Here is an 18,623-nt window from a genome sequence, read left to right on the forward strand (position 1 = left end):
TGACTGTCGATCAGCCGTCACATGTTAAAGCAATGCACACATGTGAATTTTCCCTTTATGATGACAAACCAGAACATTTTATTGGAAAACAGGTTAAAACCAGCTCAGAGAAACTTTGGTGGTTTTAACCTGATTTTAAGATTTGTTGAGTTTCAGCCTGAAAAAACCTTCCAGGTTAAGATGAAGTGAGGGGTGTTCATCAAAATCATCAAATACCGGTTTGTGCACTTTAACATCTGCGTAACTAAACTGTTTTACTTTTTTGAGTTTCATCATTGAAGCACTCTGTGGGCGTGACTCACTGTGCATATTTCCACAGTGGCTTGTTGAATGAGTTGAGGCTTGTGGCTGACCTCACAGTGAGAGCTGTTTGTCTGCACTGCACTGTAAATGCACGCCGCTGACTTCCACAGTTACTGTCACAGTGCAGACGGGATAATTGGGTCAGTCAGCAGCTAGATTCTCTCTGATTATGATGACCAGCAAACTGAAGCCTCTGCTGTAACAGAGGTGCTCACACCTACTGATGATCAGGTCATCAGGGTCACCTGGCTGCTCTGAACTTACCCTTTTAATTACCATGGAAACAGTGAGAGTGGACTTAGTGTTTGAACGTGTAATCTGTCATCTGAGGCTGTAGCTGCATCATTTTAGGACCTGTTGAGATCCAGATGTTTTTATTATGTTCTGACAACATTAAACCTTAGAAGGGTTAAAGGTTGTGCTGCTGGCAGAGCAGGTGCTCAGCACCGGTGCAGAGGCTCAGTTTAACAGTAGCTGAGTGAGAGGAGAGAAAATCTCCTGGAGGTTGGAGTCAGGTTTGTGACTGTTTATTATTTTGTTTTTATGATAGACCGTGACTTCAAACTTTCAAAGGACCATGAGCTGCTGTTACTCCTGTAATGGGAGATTTTACCACAGCTGCAAGGTCGGAGCCACACAGGCTAAAGCTGTTTGTTCTAATATGTCAGCTCATCTGTCAAACTCATGTAAACCATGTTTGAAATGAGTTACTGTCACACACGAGTGGATTGTGTAGCCCAACACAAAGGAAAACTACAAACTGTGACTATATAGAAGGAAAACAACAGATAAATATAAACAGCATAACATAAAGAGTGCACTGTCTTTGAGAGAGACTGGCAGGCTGCGCACACACACACACACACACACACACACACACACACACACTTCGTACCAGAGAGGAAGAAGAAAGTTCACAAAGGGAGAAATGGAAACAGTTTGATGTGACTGCGTGGAGGGTGATTGTTCACCAGACTCCCAGAGGATCAGGGCTGAGTGGGCAGAGGGGGAAACGAGGAGTTTCCAGGCGACTCTGCTTTGTAAAACACATAAAGAAAAAAAAAGATCAAGTACTGCATCGTAGAGTGTACAGGCCACAGTTAACACGTTAAAGGTTAAAGTTCATGACAGCACCGTTGGAGAAAGACTGGACCTTGTTTCTCTTGTCTCTAAAATGAGGGGCAGCCTTCTATCATGGGCAGGTGGGGGTGAGAGGAGGGACTGATGCCACTGAGGGTCACCAGGTGTGTTTAAACACACACATAGTTACAGAGTGGTTTAAGAAACACGGGGATGCGACTGGTCACGGCCTTTTAAGTTCCAAACAAACAATAATGTGGTAAAAGGGCGTGGGAGCATGGGGTGGTTTGTTTCAGAGCGCACTTCTCACTTCATTCTTTGAAAAATATATGATGTTTACTTTGTGGTTTTAATGTTGCAGTTTTCTTTCTTTAGACCTTAAACCAGCCCTCGTCTGATCTGTGTGTAGCATATGAACTTTACAAATATGTAACAGCCCAGGTTTGAAAGGGTTTAACGTTTGTTTTGTCCTGTTTTGATGAGTTAAGTTTATCATCTGTATTTCTGATTCTTTATATTTTGGATTATGTAGTCTGAGGTTTCAGTGCATTAGTTGCACGTCTGTCTGACAGGTGACCCGAAGTCTCACCTGAACCTCGGCTCCAGCCTTTCTACCTGTTCTCGCACTGCTGAACGTGCTCAAACATGTAAAGCATGGACTCCCTGCGAGAGAAAAAGCAAAATATGTCCTCACTGACAGTACTTCCTCTTTAGGCGTTTTGATTCAGACTCGACTTCCTCAAAATCAAGGCCCATGGACCAAATTTCATTCATATATATTCAATCTGCATGTCTTTCAAAATTGTTCATAAATGTTATCCCAGCTTGGTGTAGCTGTGGTCTGGATGGTGACCTGCAACCAGTGCACATGCTAACTAAACAGAAAGGCCACATATACCAGCTAGCTGATGTATGTGAGTGACTGTTGACCCCCCATCACATGTTAAAGCAATGCACACGTGAATTTTCCCTTTGTGATGACAAACCAGAACATTTTCTTGGGAAACAGAGTTTGTCTTTTGGGTTCACTTTCCCTTTGGTGTCACATATGTCATGGTGTCATGGTGAGTTTTACAGTTTGGTCTAGTTTGTGTTAAAACACATGAGGTGGTATTAATCTGGTTTACCCTGATCATCATCAGAAACATCAAACACCACTTTGTGCACTTTAACATCTGCGTAATGAAACAGTTTTTCTTTTTTGTGTTGCATCACTCGAGGAAACCATGATAGCCCGAGTGTTTCCTGCCTCAGTGACTCACTGTGCACATTTCCACAGTGGCTTGTTGAATGAGTTGAGGCTTGTGGCCGACCTCACAGTGAGAGCTGTTTGTCTGCACTTCAAATGCACGCCGCAGACTTCCACAGTTACTGTCACAGTGCAGACGGGATAATCGGGTCAGTCCCAGAGTGGTCGTGAATTTGGACCTTTCAGTGTTTTGGCCTTTTAATCCTTCTCAAGTTGAGAAACAGCAGCTAGATTCTCTCAGAGGCTCAGTTTAGCAGTAGGTGAGTGAGTGGAGAGAAAATCTCCAGGAGTTTGGAGTCAGGTTTGTGGCTGCTGGCTGTGTTTTCTATTTGGTTTTTATATCCCAAACCAGAAGCCATGGCTCAACAGTGAGGTGAGCCATGGCTACTAAGAGCACGTGGCAGCGCCTTGAAATCAGGAGACCAACAAGTCTGCAAAGAGTCACACCAATCTCTGCTTAAAGGCATAAAAGAAGCCAAGTGCAAATATAAACAGCGTATCGAGGAACACTTTAACACAAACAACTCCAGAAACATGTGGGAGGGGATCAAGACATTTACTGGCTACAAAGACAGTCGCACACAAACCTCCCAGACATCATCTGACACCCTAAACCATTTCTTTACCTGCTTTGACCAAGAAAACTGTGACACCATCACCCATCCTGCCGTTATAAAGAGGGACGACGCCCCCATCCAGCTGGAGCAGCATCAGGTCGGAGCCACACTGCGCAGTCAACGCGAGGAAAGCAGCTGGACCTGGTGTAGCCGGTAGAGTGCTTAAAGCATGTGCAGACCAACTAGCAGAGGTTTTCACCACCATCTTCAACCTCTCACTGCTACAGTCTGTAGAACCATCCTTCTTTAAGTCAGCCACCATCGTTCCAGTGCCAAAGGGAGCTGCTTGAATGACTATCGTCCAGTTGCTTTAATACCCATAATTACCAAATGTTTTGAACAGCTCAGTCCCCTCTTATACTCACTTTTCACCCATGACTGTTCCTTAATCCACACCAGTAACACCATTATAAAATCTGCAGGTCCATCAGGTCGAAGACAAACAGACTCAATAGAAGTTTTTACCCACAGGCTGTCAAACATGCCCTTCCTCCACCCTGATTGGAGGATAAGTGCACTGCCAAAACTCATGGACATTACACCTTATTTATAAAACGTATTTGTATTTATATTTTAATGCATCCAACATGGAGAGATGCCAAACTGCCTTTCATTGTTCTTGTAACAGTGACAATAAAGAGCTATTCTATTCTATATGACAGACAGCAACTTTCTACTCATTATAACTTCATGTTTTCTGTTAAAAAAGGACCATGAGCTGCTGTTACTGCAAGGTCAGAGCCACACAGCCTGAAGCAGGTTTGGGGAGCTCCAGGCCTCGAGGGCCGGTGTCCTGCAGGTTTAGATGTGTCCTTGATCCAACACAGCTGGTTCAAATGGCTGAATGACCTCATCAAAATGTCGTGAAGTTCTCCAGAGGCCTGGTAATGAACTAATCATGTGATTCAGGTGTGTTTTTTTTCTGCCTGTCCCGTTTGGTTCTTTTGCATCAGAGTTATTGTCTAAAGGTGAGGAAAGATGCCCAACGGATTTACTTTACCAAACTGACCATCCCAGCCTTGCCGTAATGGTCTATTTGATTCACCTTTTATTGTTTATTTTATTTATTTTTTATTTTCACTTGCTAGATACGGGACAGACTTGAATGAGGAAAAGAAAAGGGAGAAAGGAAGAGGGGGGAAACAGCGGAGAAGAGGGACGGGGATAAAAACAAAAACCAACGAAATAAGCAGACAAAAAAAATATATATATCAATCACCTGGATCACCTGTTGAGAAAGAAAAAAGAAAACAAGCAGAAGAAAACGAGAGCAATACAATAAACAACATCACGATGATATATGGGAATATGACAGTAAATACTAAATATTAAACATTATTGTGCAGCACGTAAGATCGACAGCACAGTGTGCTTTGAGGTAGGAGCCAAAAAGGGTGTAGTTTGTGTGTGTGATCACCTGTGTGTACACCTGTGAGCATGGACGCACTTGTTTTTAAAAGGTTCCTTCATGTAATGATCTGCTAGAGGGTGTGGGGGCCACAGCCCCGTCCTCCAGGGCATGAAGCAGGTATGGAGGAGATCAAGACTCCAGACATCCAGAGGCCTGATTCAGGTGTGTTGACCCAGGGTGAGAAAAACCTGCAGGACGCCGGGCCTCGAGGCCTGAAGCTGGGCTAATGGAAGCACAGACATCGTTTCCTGATAGAAAGTGAACATATTGAAATAAAACTGTTTACTCTAATATGTCAGCTCATCTGTCAAACAGAGAACGTGCCGGCACAAAAGAAAACCACAGACTGTGGAATTCAAGTCGACGAACAACATTATGAAACAGGAAACTTTCATCTTCAGTCAGCTCTGGTTTCAGTTCACGTACACGCCTGGGTGATATTGGACAAACCAAGCATGTCATTGTGTCACATGATTATGGTGCAGTCTGAGGACACCTTTAACTTCGTCCACAGAATTTCTGAAATGTGCTTCTGCGTTTTGTTTCCTTTCTCACTTTTATTTTGAAATTTTCACTGTTGCTCTGTCATCATGTGTCATCATCATTTCTTACTTGAGTATTGATATTGAATTTCTGTGTGGATGGTCTCTGCCATGTGTTGTCTCATTTGTATTTTCTAGCAAGTTTGAAATAACTGCAGCAGGACTTTGTGCTCGCTGTTATATTACAGTGCAAACATGCAAGTCTAATATTACATCTGCAAACTGGTCCCAGAGCTGCTGCTGCTCGGAGGATGAGTCACTGAGACGGTGTCTCCACTCAGGGGATTTTTACACCAGGCAGTTAAAGCAGCAACGTTAATCTGTATTAAAATAATGTTTCATATTCAAGTTAAAAAAAACAAATAACCGTGTGACTGATACTTTGAGTGCATGCTTAGATTTTGGACACACAACAGTCAGTGCAGAGAGAAAGTGCTTCCTCCTTCAAGAAAGCAAAGTCATGCATAAGTCTCTGCTCCGCTGTGCTCTTCCTCTTCTCTTTTTTCTCATGTTGGATCTGTACTGCAGCAGCTCTCAGTCGCTGTTTGTTTGTGGGACTTTCTGCCCAAAGTTTAGTCTTCAACAAGTGAAATGCTCAACTGGGATACGATCAGCTGACTCTGCATCAGGAATATTCCTCTTCTTCGCTTTAATAAACTCCTGGGTTGCTTTGGCTGTATGTTTTGGGTCAGTGTCCATCTGTGTTATGAAACGCCGCCTGATTATCTGGATGTGAGCAGACAGTCTGCACTCCTAAAGCCTGCAGTTAGTGTGAACACCCTGAAATGAAAGCTGAGTTTACACGTTATGTCCATGTCCATTATATAACTATAATCAGACTATGTTTCAGTAAACGGGTAAAAATGTGTGTCAGTGTCCAAATATATATGGTAAATGGTAAATGCACTTTTACTAGTCCTTAAGGACCCAAAAGCGCTTCACACATCCAGTCACACATTCAACTGTAACTACATAGAAGGAAAACAACAGATACAGTAGGGCAAAAAAGTATTTAGTCAGCCACCGATTGTGCAAGTTCCCCCACTTAAAATGATGACAGAGGTCAGTAATTTGCACCAGAGGTACACTTCAACTGTGAGAGACAGAATGTGAAAAAAAAAATCCATGAATTCACATGGTAGGATTTGTAAAGAATTTATTCGTAAATCAGGGTGGAAAATAAGTATTTGGTCAATAACAAAAATACAACTCAATACTTTGTAACATAACCTTTGTTGGCAATAACAGAGGTCAAACGTTTACTATAGGTCTTTACCAGGTTTGCACACACAGTAGCTGGTATTTTGGCCCATTCCTCCATGCAGATCTTCTCAAGAGCAGTGATGTTTTGGGGCTGTCGCCGAGCAACACGGACTTTCAACTCCCGCCACAGATTTTCTATGGGGTTGAGGTCTGGAGACTGGCTAGGCCACTCCAGGACTTTCAAATGCTTCTTACGGAGCCACTCCTTTGTTGCCCGGGCGGTGTGTTTTGGATCATTGTCATGTTGGAAGACCCAGCCTCGTTTCATCTTCAAAGTTCTCACTGATGGAAGGAGGTTTTGGCTCAAAATCTCACGATACTTGGCCCCATTCATTCTGTCCTTAACACGGATCAGTCGTCCTGTCCCCTTGGCAGAAAAACAGCCCCATAGCATGATGTTTCCACCCCCATGCTTCACAGTAGGTATGGTGTTCTTGGGATGCAACTCAGTATTCTTCTTCCTCCAAACACGACGAGTTGAGTTTATACCAAAAAGTTCTACTTTGGTTTCATCTGACCACATGACATTCTCCCAATCCTCTGCTGTATCATCCATGTGCTCTCTGGCAAACTTCAGACGGGCCTGGACATGCACTGGCTTCAGCAGCGGAACACGTCTGGCACTGCGGGATTTGATTCCCTGCCGTTGTAGTGTGTTACTGATGGTGACCTTTGTTACTTTGGTCCCAGCTCTCTGCAGGTCATTCACCAGGTCCCCCCGTGTGGTTCTGGGATCTTTGCTCACCGTTCTCATGATCATTTTGACCCCACGGGATGAGATCTTGCGTGGAGCCCCAGATCGAGGGAGATTATCAGTGGTCTTGTATGTCTTCCATTTTCTGATGATTGCTCCCACAGTTGATTTTTTCACACCAAGCTGCTTGCCTATTGTAGATTCACTCTTCCCAGTCTGGTGCAGGTCTACAATTCTTTTCCTGGTGTCCTTCGAAAGCTCTTTGGTCTTGGCCATGGCGGAGTTTGGAGTCTGACTGGTTGAGGCTGTGGACAGGTGTCTTTTATACAGATGATGAGGTCAAACAGGTGCCATTCATACAGGTAACGAGTGGGGGACAGAAAAGCTTCTTACAGAAGACGTTACAGGTCTGTGAGAGCCAGGGATTTTCCTTGTTTGAGGTGACCAAATACTTATTTTCCACCCTGATTTACGAATAAATTCTTTACAAATCCTACCATGTGAATTCATGGATTTTTTTTTCACATTCTGTCTCTCACAGTTGAAGTGTACCTCTGGTGCAAATTACTGACCTCTGTCATCATTTTAAGTGGGGGAACTTGCACAATCGGTGGCTGACTAAATACTTTTTTGCCCCACTGTATATATAAACAGCATAACATAAAGAGTGCACTGTCTTTGAGAGAGACTTAGCAGGCTGCGCACACACACACACACACACACACACACACACACACACTTCATACCAGAGAGGAAGAAGAAAGTTCACAAAGGGAGAAATGGAAACAGTTTGATGTGACTGCGTGGAGGGTGATTGTTCACCAGACTCCCAGAGGATCAGGGCTGAGTGGGCAGAGGGGGAAACGAGGAGTTTCCAGGCGACTCTGCTTTGTAAAACACATAAAGAAAAAAAAAGATCAAGTACTGCATCGTAGAGTGTACAGGCCACAGTTAACACGTTAAAGGTTAAAGTTCATGACAGCACCGTTGGAGAAAGACTGGACCTTGTTTCTCTTGTCTCTAAAATGAGGGGCAGCCTTCTATCATGGGGGGGTGGGGGTGAGAGGAGGGACTGATGCCACTGAGGGTCACCGGGTGTGTTTAAACACACACATAGTTACAGAGTGGTTTAAGAAACACGGGGATGCGACTGGTCACGGCCTTTTAAGTTCCAAACAAACAATAATGTGGTAAAAGGGCGTGGGAGCATGGGGTGGTTTGTTTCAGAGCGCACTTCTGACTTCATTCTTTGAAAATATACGATGTTTACTTTGTGGTTTTAATGTTGCAGTTTTCTTTCTTTAGACCTTAAACCAGCCCTCGTCTGACCTGTGTGTAGCATATGAACTTTACAAATATGTAACAGCCCAGGTTTGAAATGGTTTAACGTTTGGTTTGTCCTGTTTTGATGAGTTAAGTTTATCATCTGTATTTCTGATTCTTTATATTTTGGATTATGTAGTCTGAGGTTTCAGTTCATTAGTTGCACGTCCGTCTGACAGGTGACCCGAAGTCTCACCTGAACCTCGGCTGAACGTGCTCCAACGTTTCTCTTTACGAGATAAAGAAAGTGGATTTAATGTGGAAACATGAGGCCAGTCTGTGCCTCAGCTGCAGCCGCTGCCGCTCATCCATCCCTCTGTCAGACGTTCACATCACGTTCAATCATTTGGCTGATTGTTCATAACTGTAATAACTATAGTAAAGCCTGTGTGGCTTTTACCTTTGACCCTGTGACCCTGTGTATGAGGCTGCTGACGGAGAAAACACTCAGTCATTTCTAACATGCTGTAACTGCAGCCGACAGCTTAGCAAATCAATCTATTCATCAGCTGTTGATCACTGAGAATATAAAAGCAGTTTCACTTTGATCTGCCCACAAACTAAAGTGTCAGACCTGGAACAGTTAAATAGACGAGGTTTAAAGTGTTAAAGAGGTCATTAATGATTAAAAGTGTTTCTAGAATCAGGGCTGTAAACGTCCGGCGGACACTGAGGCTACAGCACGAACGAGTATTTTTATTCAGGTTCAGAGCAGAACAGAACCAAATGAAAGGCTGAGTTCTGGCATTGCTGTTAACATGATAACTGTAACTATAATTTCTCTAACGTGATCACAACTTCACACCTGCACGCATGAGTCATGCCTCCACAATGTGAACAAACCGGCTCCACAGTATTATTAAGCATTAAAATTCAGATTCAATAACTCATTAACTGAAAGTGTTTCAACTTTTTCCCTGTTTTTTCTTCACGTCTTGTAGTTGTGGTTGATTCAGTAGCGAGCAGTACTTCTGTGAACAGGTCTGAATAGTCTGAATGAAATAACACTCAAGCAGGTGCAAAGTAAGAGAGAGTCAGCAGAGAAAAAAGGGAGGGTCTTAAGGTGGGTCTATAAATACCCTGAAGGTGTGTCACACTCTCATTCTGCTGCTGCTGTGAGGAATGAGCTGCTCTCCTTCAATGCGCTGCCTCATCTTCCTCGTGTTTGTCCCTCTGTGTGAGTAATTCTCCTTTTTCATCATTGTTTGCCTTTTTAAAGACAAACCTGTGTTTGTCAAACTTTCACACAGCAAACAGGTCACGTTAGAGTTCATTGCATCAGCTTGGATGTTAGTGCAGAGGACTAATGTGTGTAACAGTAACGTGTGTGGTTATGTACTTTGTAAGTTTGATTCCTGAAGCTTTTCAACAGGAGCTTCTGGCTGAATCACAGAGCTGTTCAACACAGAAAACCTGTCCTGGTTTTCTGTGTTGACTGCTTTGTGAAGTGTCATTATAAGACCTGGTCCTGCAGTCAGGAGTGTGTCTGTCATTGAGGTCATGGTGTTGATAACTATGAAAGGGATTTTATTTTCTCTATGCTGAGTCCTTCTGTTTGTCTTTGAGACGTAGTTTTGATCAGCATCTTTTCTCTTTGCTTCAGCTGTTTCATCTAAAGTATTAAGTGATGTGTTTCTCACCGGGCTGTTGTTCTGAGTGCCTCATCTGGGATCGAGCTAATTAGACACTGATGAAATGTTTAAGTCTGTCCACCCCAGCTAAAATTTACTTTGAGTTTGACTTTATTGGAATAATGATGGAAGACCCAAACCTGTTGGGAGTCTTTAAGTGCCAACAAATGAAGCATCTGATCATAAAGCAAACTGTTTTATCAGCAGGAGGATTATAAAGAGGTCCTTGGAAAAATGTACCCCTGTTTGAGAACACCTGTAAGACCACACCCTGATAAACAGGTTTTCCTGCCCACACCAGATCAGTGCTCACATGTGCACCCTGATTCAAGAAGTGTTTTTTTCCCTTTTGTGTATTAAAACTATTTAGCAGGAAATTCCCCTGTTTACACACACAGACAGTCTAAAGAGAGGAGGGCTGGGCTGCATTAAGTGTGTAATCAGCTTCACTTTGCTAGTTTTTCCTTTGATGTTGTTATCTGTACGTAAAAACCACAGTGAGACTGAATGAGGCTGATTTACTGAGAATTTCATGTATTTGTGCGGATGGTGGATAAAGTTCTGGTTATAAATTTACATTTACATCCGTTTAAATAAAGATTGTGATTAGAATCAATTCACTTTTACTTTATTTATTTTTTGTGAACAAATTGATCCTTGAACATCAGGATTTCTTGGTAGTTTGTCAGCTGTCACGTTGTTGATCTTTATATACAGTCTGTGGTTTGAAGCCGGAGCGCTAACTGTTGTCACAGACCGCAGATGTAGTCAGTGCTGTCAGATTACTGACAGAAGAAAGCTTTGTAAACTATCCCGACTGATGATGAGGTGTGTGTCTGTCAGTGTCCAACCAGTTTGAACTGGTTGGAACTTTAATCACGGCGCGCGAAACTTTTATTGGGCACAAAAAGTATCCGCAGGGCGCAGGGCGTGACGTCACACACAGGAGGAAGCGGTGAGGCGAGAAAGTGACAGAAAGCGGTCCAATCCTTCACACAGTCTGTGGCTGCTCGTGCGTGAGGATGCGCTGCCTGGTCTTCCTCGTGTCCGCTCTGTGTGAGTAACTCGCCTTTTTATTATAAATTGCCTCCTTTGCCTTTTTTTGAAGACAAATCTGCGTTTGTCAAACTTTCGCGCAGCAAACAGGTGACGTTAGAGGTTATTACATTTGGGATATTAGTGCAGATGACAGCAAGGTGTGTGTCGCTCCTGGAGGCGCGGGAGTGGGGCTGGATACGTGGGGCGTCGTGCCGGTGACCGGCCTGTGCCGAGATCCAGTCAGAAGGTTGAAGGCGCGATCAGCTTTTGACTTTATTTAGTTAAAACTCCGGTTAAAATTGTCGCTGACATTATAAATGTGTCTCTAACACAGATTTGAGGAATGTTACAGTAGTTCTGAAGAGGCCAAAAAGAACCGGATTGGTAAAAATGTAGCTACAATGTCACAGTTATAAAGATACTTGAAAAACTGGTGAGGGTCAGGGAGTGTGGGGGTCGGTGCCGTTTGGGGTCTGCTGTCTCGCTCGTTTGGGGGTGGGCCGCCCGGTACCCTGCTGCGGTGTTCTGAGCTCTTCTCTCTGCCCGCCCTTAGCAGTAGCGGTTTTTGATACGGGCGACATGTTGCCCAGGGCGTCGGCAAAAAACTCATCAGGCAGCATTCATGCTGCCGACGTCACGCCAGCGCATAGCGGGGATGGCTTGGACACCCATTGGCGGTCCTAGCCTGTTTGGCGCCCCAGGCGAACACTCCCTCTGCCCCCCCCCCCCCCCCCCCCCCACACACACACACACACACATAAAACATTAAGGATTGTACATGAACATAAAACTGTTGTGACGCTGAATTTCACCAGAGAAACATACACACGTTTCTCCTCCTCTTCTTTTCTCTTTTTTCTAAACTGATGGCTTTGAACTTTTCTTGTCCATCTTCCATTGGTTTTAATTTTATACTCACCCATCCCCCCAGTGGCGGTCCTAACCTGTTTGCTGTGTTGGGCGAACACTCCCTTTGCGAGGTGCGCCTGCTCACTGCTGAAGTCAAAGTAAACTTTATTGTCATCTCCGCTGCAGTCCAGTATATAGAGAGAGACGAGGCTCCAGTTAGAGCAGTGAAAGTAAACAAACAATAAAAGTAAGAAAATAAATATGCACTTTAGGACTTGGGGCTTAAGGATCAATAACAATTTATAATTTATATTTTACAGTTTAATGATTTAAAGTCTCAAACACTACCTGTCGACAGGGGAGGGGGCTGCTTCCAGATAGAGCACATTTCATTCATAATGTTGTAAATCCAAGACCATCATGTATTCATGATTTGAATCCTGGGTTGTTCTGTGAACTAAGGTGTAGATTGTTGGGGATGTGTTCATACTGGAGGGCAAAATTAAAACTGATGGAAGATGGACAAGAAAAGTTCAAAAGACCAGTTTAGAAAAAAAAGAGAAAAGAGGAGAAACCAGCAACAGATGCAGGTAAGCAGACGTGTGATTGGATAATAGCAGCTCATCCTGGAACAATCAGAATCTGAATACTTTATTAATCCTTAAGGAAGTTATGTGTGTTACAGTTGCTCCAAGAAGAAATGGTAAAAATAGTAACAGTAACAGACTAAACTCCAAACAATACATTATGTTACAGATTTTACACATTTAGGAAATAGTGCTAATATATCCAGATCAGTCAGTATAAACATCAAGGATTAACACGTGATTATAAATAAATATCAAGAACATTGACGAGAATATTCCAGAGTAATAAAGAGTGTGTGTAAAAAGGCTGTAACTACTGCAGTGATCACAGAGTGTTAGATGGAGGAGTTGTACAGGGAGATGGTCACAGGCAGGAATGATTTCCTGTGTTGGTCAGTGGTGCATTGTGGGTAATCTCAGTCTCTTACTAAACGTGCTCCTGTGACTGACCAGAGTGTCATGGAGCGGGTGGGAGGTGTTATCCAACATTGTCTTTATCTTGGACAACATCTGCCAGAGTGCAGCTCCATCCTCACAGCATTACTGGCCTTGTGATCAGTTTATTTAGTCTGTTGGCATCTGTGACCCTCAACCTGCTGCCCCAGCATGCAACAGCATAGAGGGGCGCCAGAGGGAGTGTTCGCCCAGAGCGCCAAACAGGCTAGGACCGCCACTGGCCCTTAGCACGTCTGTGGACCCAGGATGTGCTGACTTAAATTTCCGTGGGAGCTCTGGACACTGGTGCAGTACGCTGCTGTTATGGTGTTTGTGACCTTGATGGAGGTGGAGATGTTCTCACACAAAAAGCGCCCACACCACCTGGAGTTATCTCCTCCAGCGTGCTCACCATGCCGGCATGTTTGGTGTCGAAGCCTCAGCAGGCTGAACTTTAAAGGATGTGTTTATAATGATGCAACCTCACGAATGTCCAAGCACGCGAGCACACAAGATGTATGTGTGTGTGTGTGTGTGTGTGTGTGTCTTCTTTTTCTTCTTTTCTTTTCCATAGAAACCGTGTTGTTTGAATAGCACAGCGTGATTTTTGGTGGAGTATCTTCCAAACTCTGGTTTGAGTTCACTGACACAGGCGGGGCTGAGTCATAACACCACTCTGTGTCCCGCTCTGTCTCACAGTGGCCGTGTGTCGAGCTCATGGGCAGAGTGATGTTAAACCAGTGGTGGGGAAGGTTGGAGGGGACGTACGAATGGACATTGGAGCCACCGAGGTAGACAGAGACGCTCACATTGTCTGGTCTTATGGTCCAGAGCACAAAGTCATCATCAGCTATGATAATGGAACATCAACTAAACTATCAGAAAAGTTCCAGCTGGATCCAAACGGATCTCTGACGATTCGATCGCTCACTGCCAACGACAGCGGACTCTACAAGGGTCAGATCATCAGTAAAAAGGTGTCATCTCAAAACTTTAACCTGACTGTTGTGGGTGAGTAGTAGTATAGTCACATAACACAAACACACTGGGGAAATACTCACTTTAGTTAGCGTCACATTATTTACCATTATTTCTTCTTATTATGAGAAATGTTACATCATGAATATTTCTGTGAAGGTTCTCAGTCATCCAGGTCATCGTAGTCTAAGGAGTGTTTTAAATTTAAATTTAAGGAGTGTGGAAAATACATTATTAGATAATAGGACTTTTATTAGTGACATGTTAATTTAGAAGCTACTGAATGTGCATAACTCAGAGCCTTACGAGAAACTAAAGAGCTTGGAAAGAAAAGCATATGGACTTCTTTAAGTTACAGAAGTCCACATGCTTTTCTTTCCAAGCTCCTTAGGTTACATCATGAAGTCACATTAAAAACCCATTCAGGATGGATCCTTCACAATAAAAGCATCAGCATCATTAACTTATTATCAGATGTGACAGTGACCCTGGGAAAGTCAGAGGTTGATGGGAAATGGAGTTACATTTAAAATTTTTAAAATCTTCCTTTAACCTCCTAGGACCTGGCGTCCACATATGTGGACATCACATTTTTCGATGTCTAGACCAAAATACTTCATTTTTCTCTACAAGGTCCTGATATCCATTACAAGAACGTTACACTGCTACTGTTCTATAGAAATTTAAAACAAATGTCCTCATACGTAGATCTCATTCTTGTCAGAAACAAAAATCAAGTGAAAAAAAAATCTGGTAATTATTTGTTTTTACATTTATTGGATCCCAATCAAACCAAATAGCAAAGACAATTTTTAAATACACACCATGAAAGACTTCGGGTCTTAGGAGGTTAATATTTTCAATAGTTATAATATTATATTACGCACACAGCCATATTTGAACACTCACGATCAGCCAAATTTGTCTAATTTAATTACACACGTGAGCTCATGAGGCGGGCGGCTGTTTAACAGATTCTTCTGTTTCACACATTCATTTGTGCACATTATTGTTCAGAGTGTGATTTTCCACCTCTCCTCCTGTTTCCCCAGAACCGTCCAGTTATTCTTCAACACCGGCAACACCAGCACAAACATCAGCTGATCACAGCACCGCTGGTGAGTTTTCAGCGAGGGCTCGTCTCCATATATCAGTATGGATACATCAGCATTTATTACAGCAGACATGGATAGTTTTTATATTTTTATCTTTCTCTGGCAGAGACGAGCGCCTTTCTTAATTCACAGTGTCTCTTTTTTGTGATGTACTTGGATTTCCTAATTATGTTTTTAGTTATAATATTTAATATTTCACATGAATTTCATCATTGAAATAAACATCACTGATTTTAGTGAAACTACTTGTTGTCTCCTTTTCGTCTGTTCCAGGTCAAAAACCAACTACCCCTCCAAAGAACGGGATACCCTGGATACCCTGGGTCGTTGGTGTTGGTGTACTGAGTGGGTTCGCCGTTCTTCTCGGTGTTCTCGGTGTTGTGTGGAGATATCGTGAGCGAATCAAAGCTCAGTGTGAGCGTAAAAGTAAGAGTGTGGGTTAGTTTCCTGTGGGGTTACCTTCACCTGTGATGAATGAACTTTCTCACTATGAGACACGATGAGCTGACAGATTCTCAGTCTGTGTCACTGAAAGTAAAACCAGGAAGTCAGATTTGATCATTTCTAGCTTTTATCCAGATATTACAACAAATACCATCACACGCTGTGGTCAGCAGCCTGCAGGCATCAGCTGTTTGTTAATATGAACTTAACCCTTTAAAGCCGGTCAGAGCAGCACGCTCTGTTTTGCGTAACTATTTTTAAATCCCGGTAGCTCTGCAACCACGTGAGCTAGCGCAATAATTGTTTTTGCATATGAAACCGGAGGAGTTGTACTTACATCTTATGCCATCAGCTTGTCCTCGGTCACAGTTTCCTTCCACATATAACTTTGCAAAAACTGCATAAAAAGCACTTGCAGCAACAAAAACATAATATTCCAGAAACACGCTTTGCCGATCCGATCAGCTGTTTGTAACACTTCCTACGTCCATCAGCGTGAACTATCGCATGTCCACCATGACCTGCCCGAAACCGGAAGTGATGTCATTTTGCGGAAATGTAGTTTTTTACCATCAGGGCCTCATGAGCCTATACTGGTGTTTTTAAAAGTTATGTTTGACTTTATGACTTTCTGTGTGGTTTCTGGGATGCTTAGGACTCATATTGCACTGCTGGAAATAGTTTATTTTGATGCATATGCTGCTTTTTTGCAAATTTGCATTATAATATTTATTTTCGTTTTTCTTGCAGTGTATAAAAATTGGTGTATTTCAAAAATAAAACTATGAAGACACTCAAAATAAATTTCCTGTGGTGGGAAACTATTTTGTGCAACTTTTTTGTATTTACAGTTTTGAGGGATAAGCCTCTTAAATTTCTCTAACTAGAAATATATGTTAAAAAAACAAAAACGATTTTCAATTTTTTTGTACTTTATTGCACTTTTTTGCAATTTATGTAATTACTATGCACTTAATGCAGACATATTATTAAAGTTTAGGCTGTAATGGTTGTATTGATGTATAGCAACTTGAAATGCTCCCAAAAATGGCTCCACAGCATGTAAACATATAATATAAGCTCTGGCGGACTTGGTTCTATGGTCGGTCTTAAAGGGTTAATGAAGTGTCCACCACACTGAGAGACATTAGGAGTCACAGTCAGCATCTCTTGTGTCCGTTGAGCTCGACTAAACCTCAGTGAGATGTTCAGTGTTGTTGCGTCTGCAGAGCTGCTCTTCTTCTTTCAGAGAGATGCTGTGACGTCTTTAACACGCGATCCACTGTCATCAGTCGTATTTTGTGTTTTCTTTTGTTCACAGAATGGTTTCGGGTTTGGTACACAGAGTGTGATCGAGAAGATCCTGGAAGATCCTCCGGACAGGAGAATGCAACACAGGATACAGCTGTGCTGGATACAGCTGTGTAACGGACCTCCCACAGATGTCCAGCGTTACACAGGTCATGACTAATGCTGAGGACCTGACAGCGAGCTCTAAACATGGCCTTTGTCTTTAGTATCCGTGTCTTTAAGATCCAAAGAGCAGCTGCTACACTGTGAACCTGTAACATCCATGGAGAGAGTCGTAGGTTTTTAAAGATCAGACACACAATGAAGCCTTAAAGTCTGGCTCTTGTATCTCAGTGGACCTGCTCTTTCTGACATGCAGTGCTGCTTTTACATTTTCTTCATCAGGTGCTGAATACATGTTACACTGATTCTGGATGTCAGTCTCTGACACCAAAGATCCACAAGAAAGAGACATTTGTGTATATTAGATCATCTTAAATGTGTAAACTTTATAATATATCATATTTTTAATTCGTTTAGTCTGTTACTGTTGTTGTATTGGAGCGACTGTAACCACATAATTTCCTTATGAATCATTAAAGTGCTCCGATTCTGAAGAGACCAAAGGTCACCTGAGGTCACTGAAGCTGACTTGAACTCGCGGCTGTCACGTTTCTGTATGAGCTGCTTTAAGCTGCTGGATGAACTCCACCCGTGTAAAGATGGATGCTGTAGTAACAGGAGGGTTGAGATCTGCTGCCTACCCAGACAAAAACATGAGAGCGCACAACACATGGACTTCCTGTTGCAGAGCTGCTGCGGTGCTCACTGTACGGCTAACCTGTACTGTTGACTGAACGACGTCTTTCTAAACAAACCAAAGCTGATTTTGAGGAAACTTGAAGAGCTCTGAGACACCCGGCTCTTACTGTAATAATATAGCAATAAAAGACATTTCCAAAGACTACAGACTCCCTGTGAAGTGTGTGTGTGCAAACAAAGTGATGTGAAACTTTCCTTCTTTCTTAAACTTTGATGTTTGCAGTGTGTAATCAGGCTGTCACTGAACAGCAGCAGGAAAGTCGTTTAAATAACGGAGCTTCTCCAAACACAGTGAGCTGTGAGTCTTCATGGTGACTCACTGTGACTGGAATATCTGGATATGTCAAACATGTGCAGCAGACAGGAAATACTCAGGGTCATTTCCAGCTTTTAACCTGCCTAAAAGCAAAAAGTCACCTACCCAAATACTGCAGACAGGAAGTTCAGCTGTGACGGAGTAACACTGTGAGTCACAGCACACTTTCTTTTGTGCCTGATTGTTTGTCTGAACAGTGTAAATACTTTGTTTCTTGTTCCTGCTGCTGTTCAGGAATAAGTGCATGAATCTCTGTGTTGTGCAAAACATGCTCGGGGTATTTCAGACTGTCAGAGCAACACTGCAGCAGCAAATAATAAATTCTAAAGAAACAAAAGCGAATGAAAGAGTTTATGCTTCTGATCCTCTGAGTTTTAATAGAGTTTATTGTCAGGTTTTGTATTGTTGATGATCATTTATGCTTAGAAATATCTACTTATATATGCTCAGAGTTTTATAATTAGTTTTAGATTGGTGGAGGTTTGATCCTTAACAGTCTGCAAAGGCTTGGTGTGTTCTGGCATGCACACCTACACTCTGGGAGCGTGGGAGAGGTCGAGTGGGTGGAACGACACTTGGCTCCAGGCAGGTCTCCCTCATGCATGAGTGACTCAAAGAACTTTGGTGACTCATGTC

At 42.8% G+C, this 18,623-nt stretch overlaps 2 protein-coding genes across 3 annotated transcripts in view; both read left to right on the forward strand.

Annotated features, from left to right (window-relative positions):
• The window catches only part of LOC146516107 (uncharacterized), a 96,968-nt gene that overhangs the window by 46,835 nt on the left and 31,510 nt on the right, over positions 1–18,623 (forward strand). The gene's annotated exons all lie outside the window — the stretch shown is intronic.
• LOC146516109 (uncharacterized) lies at positions 8,227–17,834 on the forward strand. Of its 2 annotated transcripts, none has more exons than XM_085162077.1 (5): positions 8,227–11,169; positions 13,722–14,033; positions 15,053–15,118; positions 15,389–15,553; positions 16,881–17,834. In XM_085162077.1, the coding sequence occupies exons 1-5, from the start codon at positions 11,136–11,138 to the stop codon at positions 16,985–16,987; spliced, it is 684 nt and encodes a 227-aa protein (XP_085018203.1). In that variant the 5' UTR covers positions 8,227–11,135; the 3' UTR covers positions 16,988–17,834. The 2 variants fall into 2 exon arrangements, with proteins under 2 accessions (XP_085018203.1, XP_085018202.1); XM_085162076.1 differs by having other exon boundaries at positions 8,229–9,659; positions 15,389–15,541; positions 16,881–17,833.

Source organism: Neolamprologus multifasciatus, chromosome 6 (assembly GCF_963576455.1).
Source record: "Neolamprologus multifasciatus chromosome 6, fNeoMul1.2, whole genome shotgun sequence".
NCBI classification, from domain to species: domain Eukaryota; kingdom Metazoa; phylum Chordata; class Actinopteri; order Cichliformes; family Cichlidae; genus Neolamprologus; species Neolamprologus multifasciatus.

Excerpts from the sequence above, each read along its gene's own strand:
- LOC146516109 (XM_085162076.1), top strand. The coding sequence starts at position 9,605 with ATGAGCTGCTCTCCTTCAATGCGCTGCCTCATCTTCCTCGTGTTTGTC. Across the intron at positions 9,660-13,721 it reads CCTCGTGTTTGTCCCTCTGT|TGGCCGTGTGTCGAGCTCAT; the intron begins GTGAGTAATTCT and ends TCTGTCTCACAG. Across the intron at positions 15,542-16,880 it reads AGCTCAGTGTGAGCGTAAAA|AATGGTTTCGGGTTTGGTAC; the intron begins GTAAGAGTGTGG and ends TTTTGTTCACAG.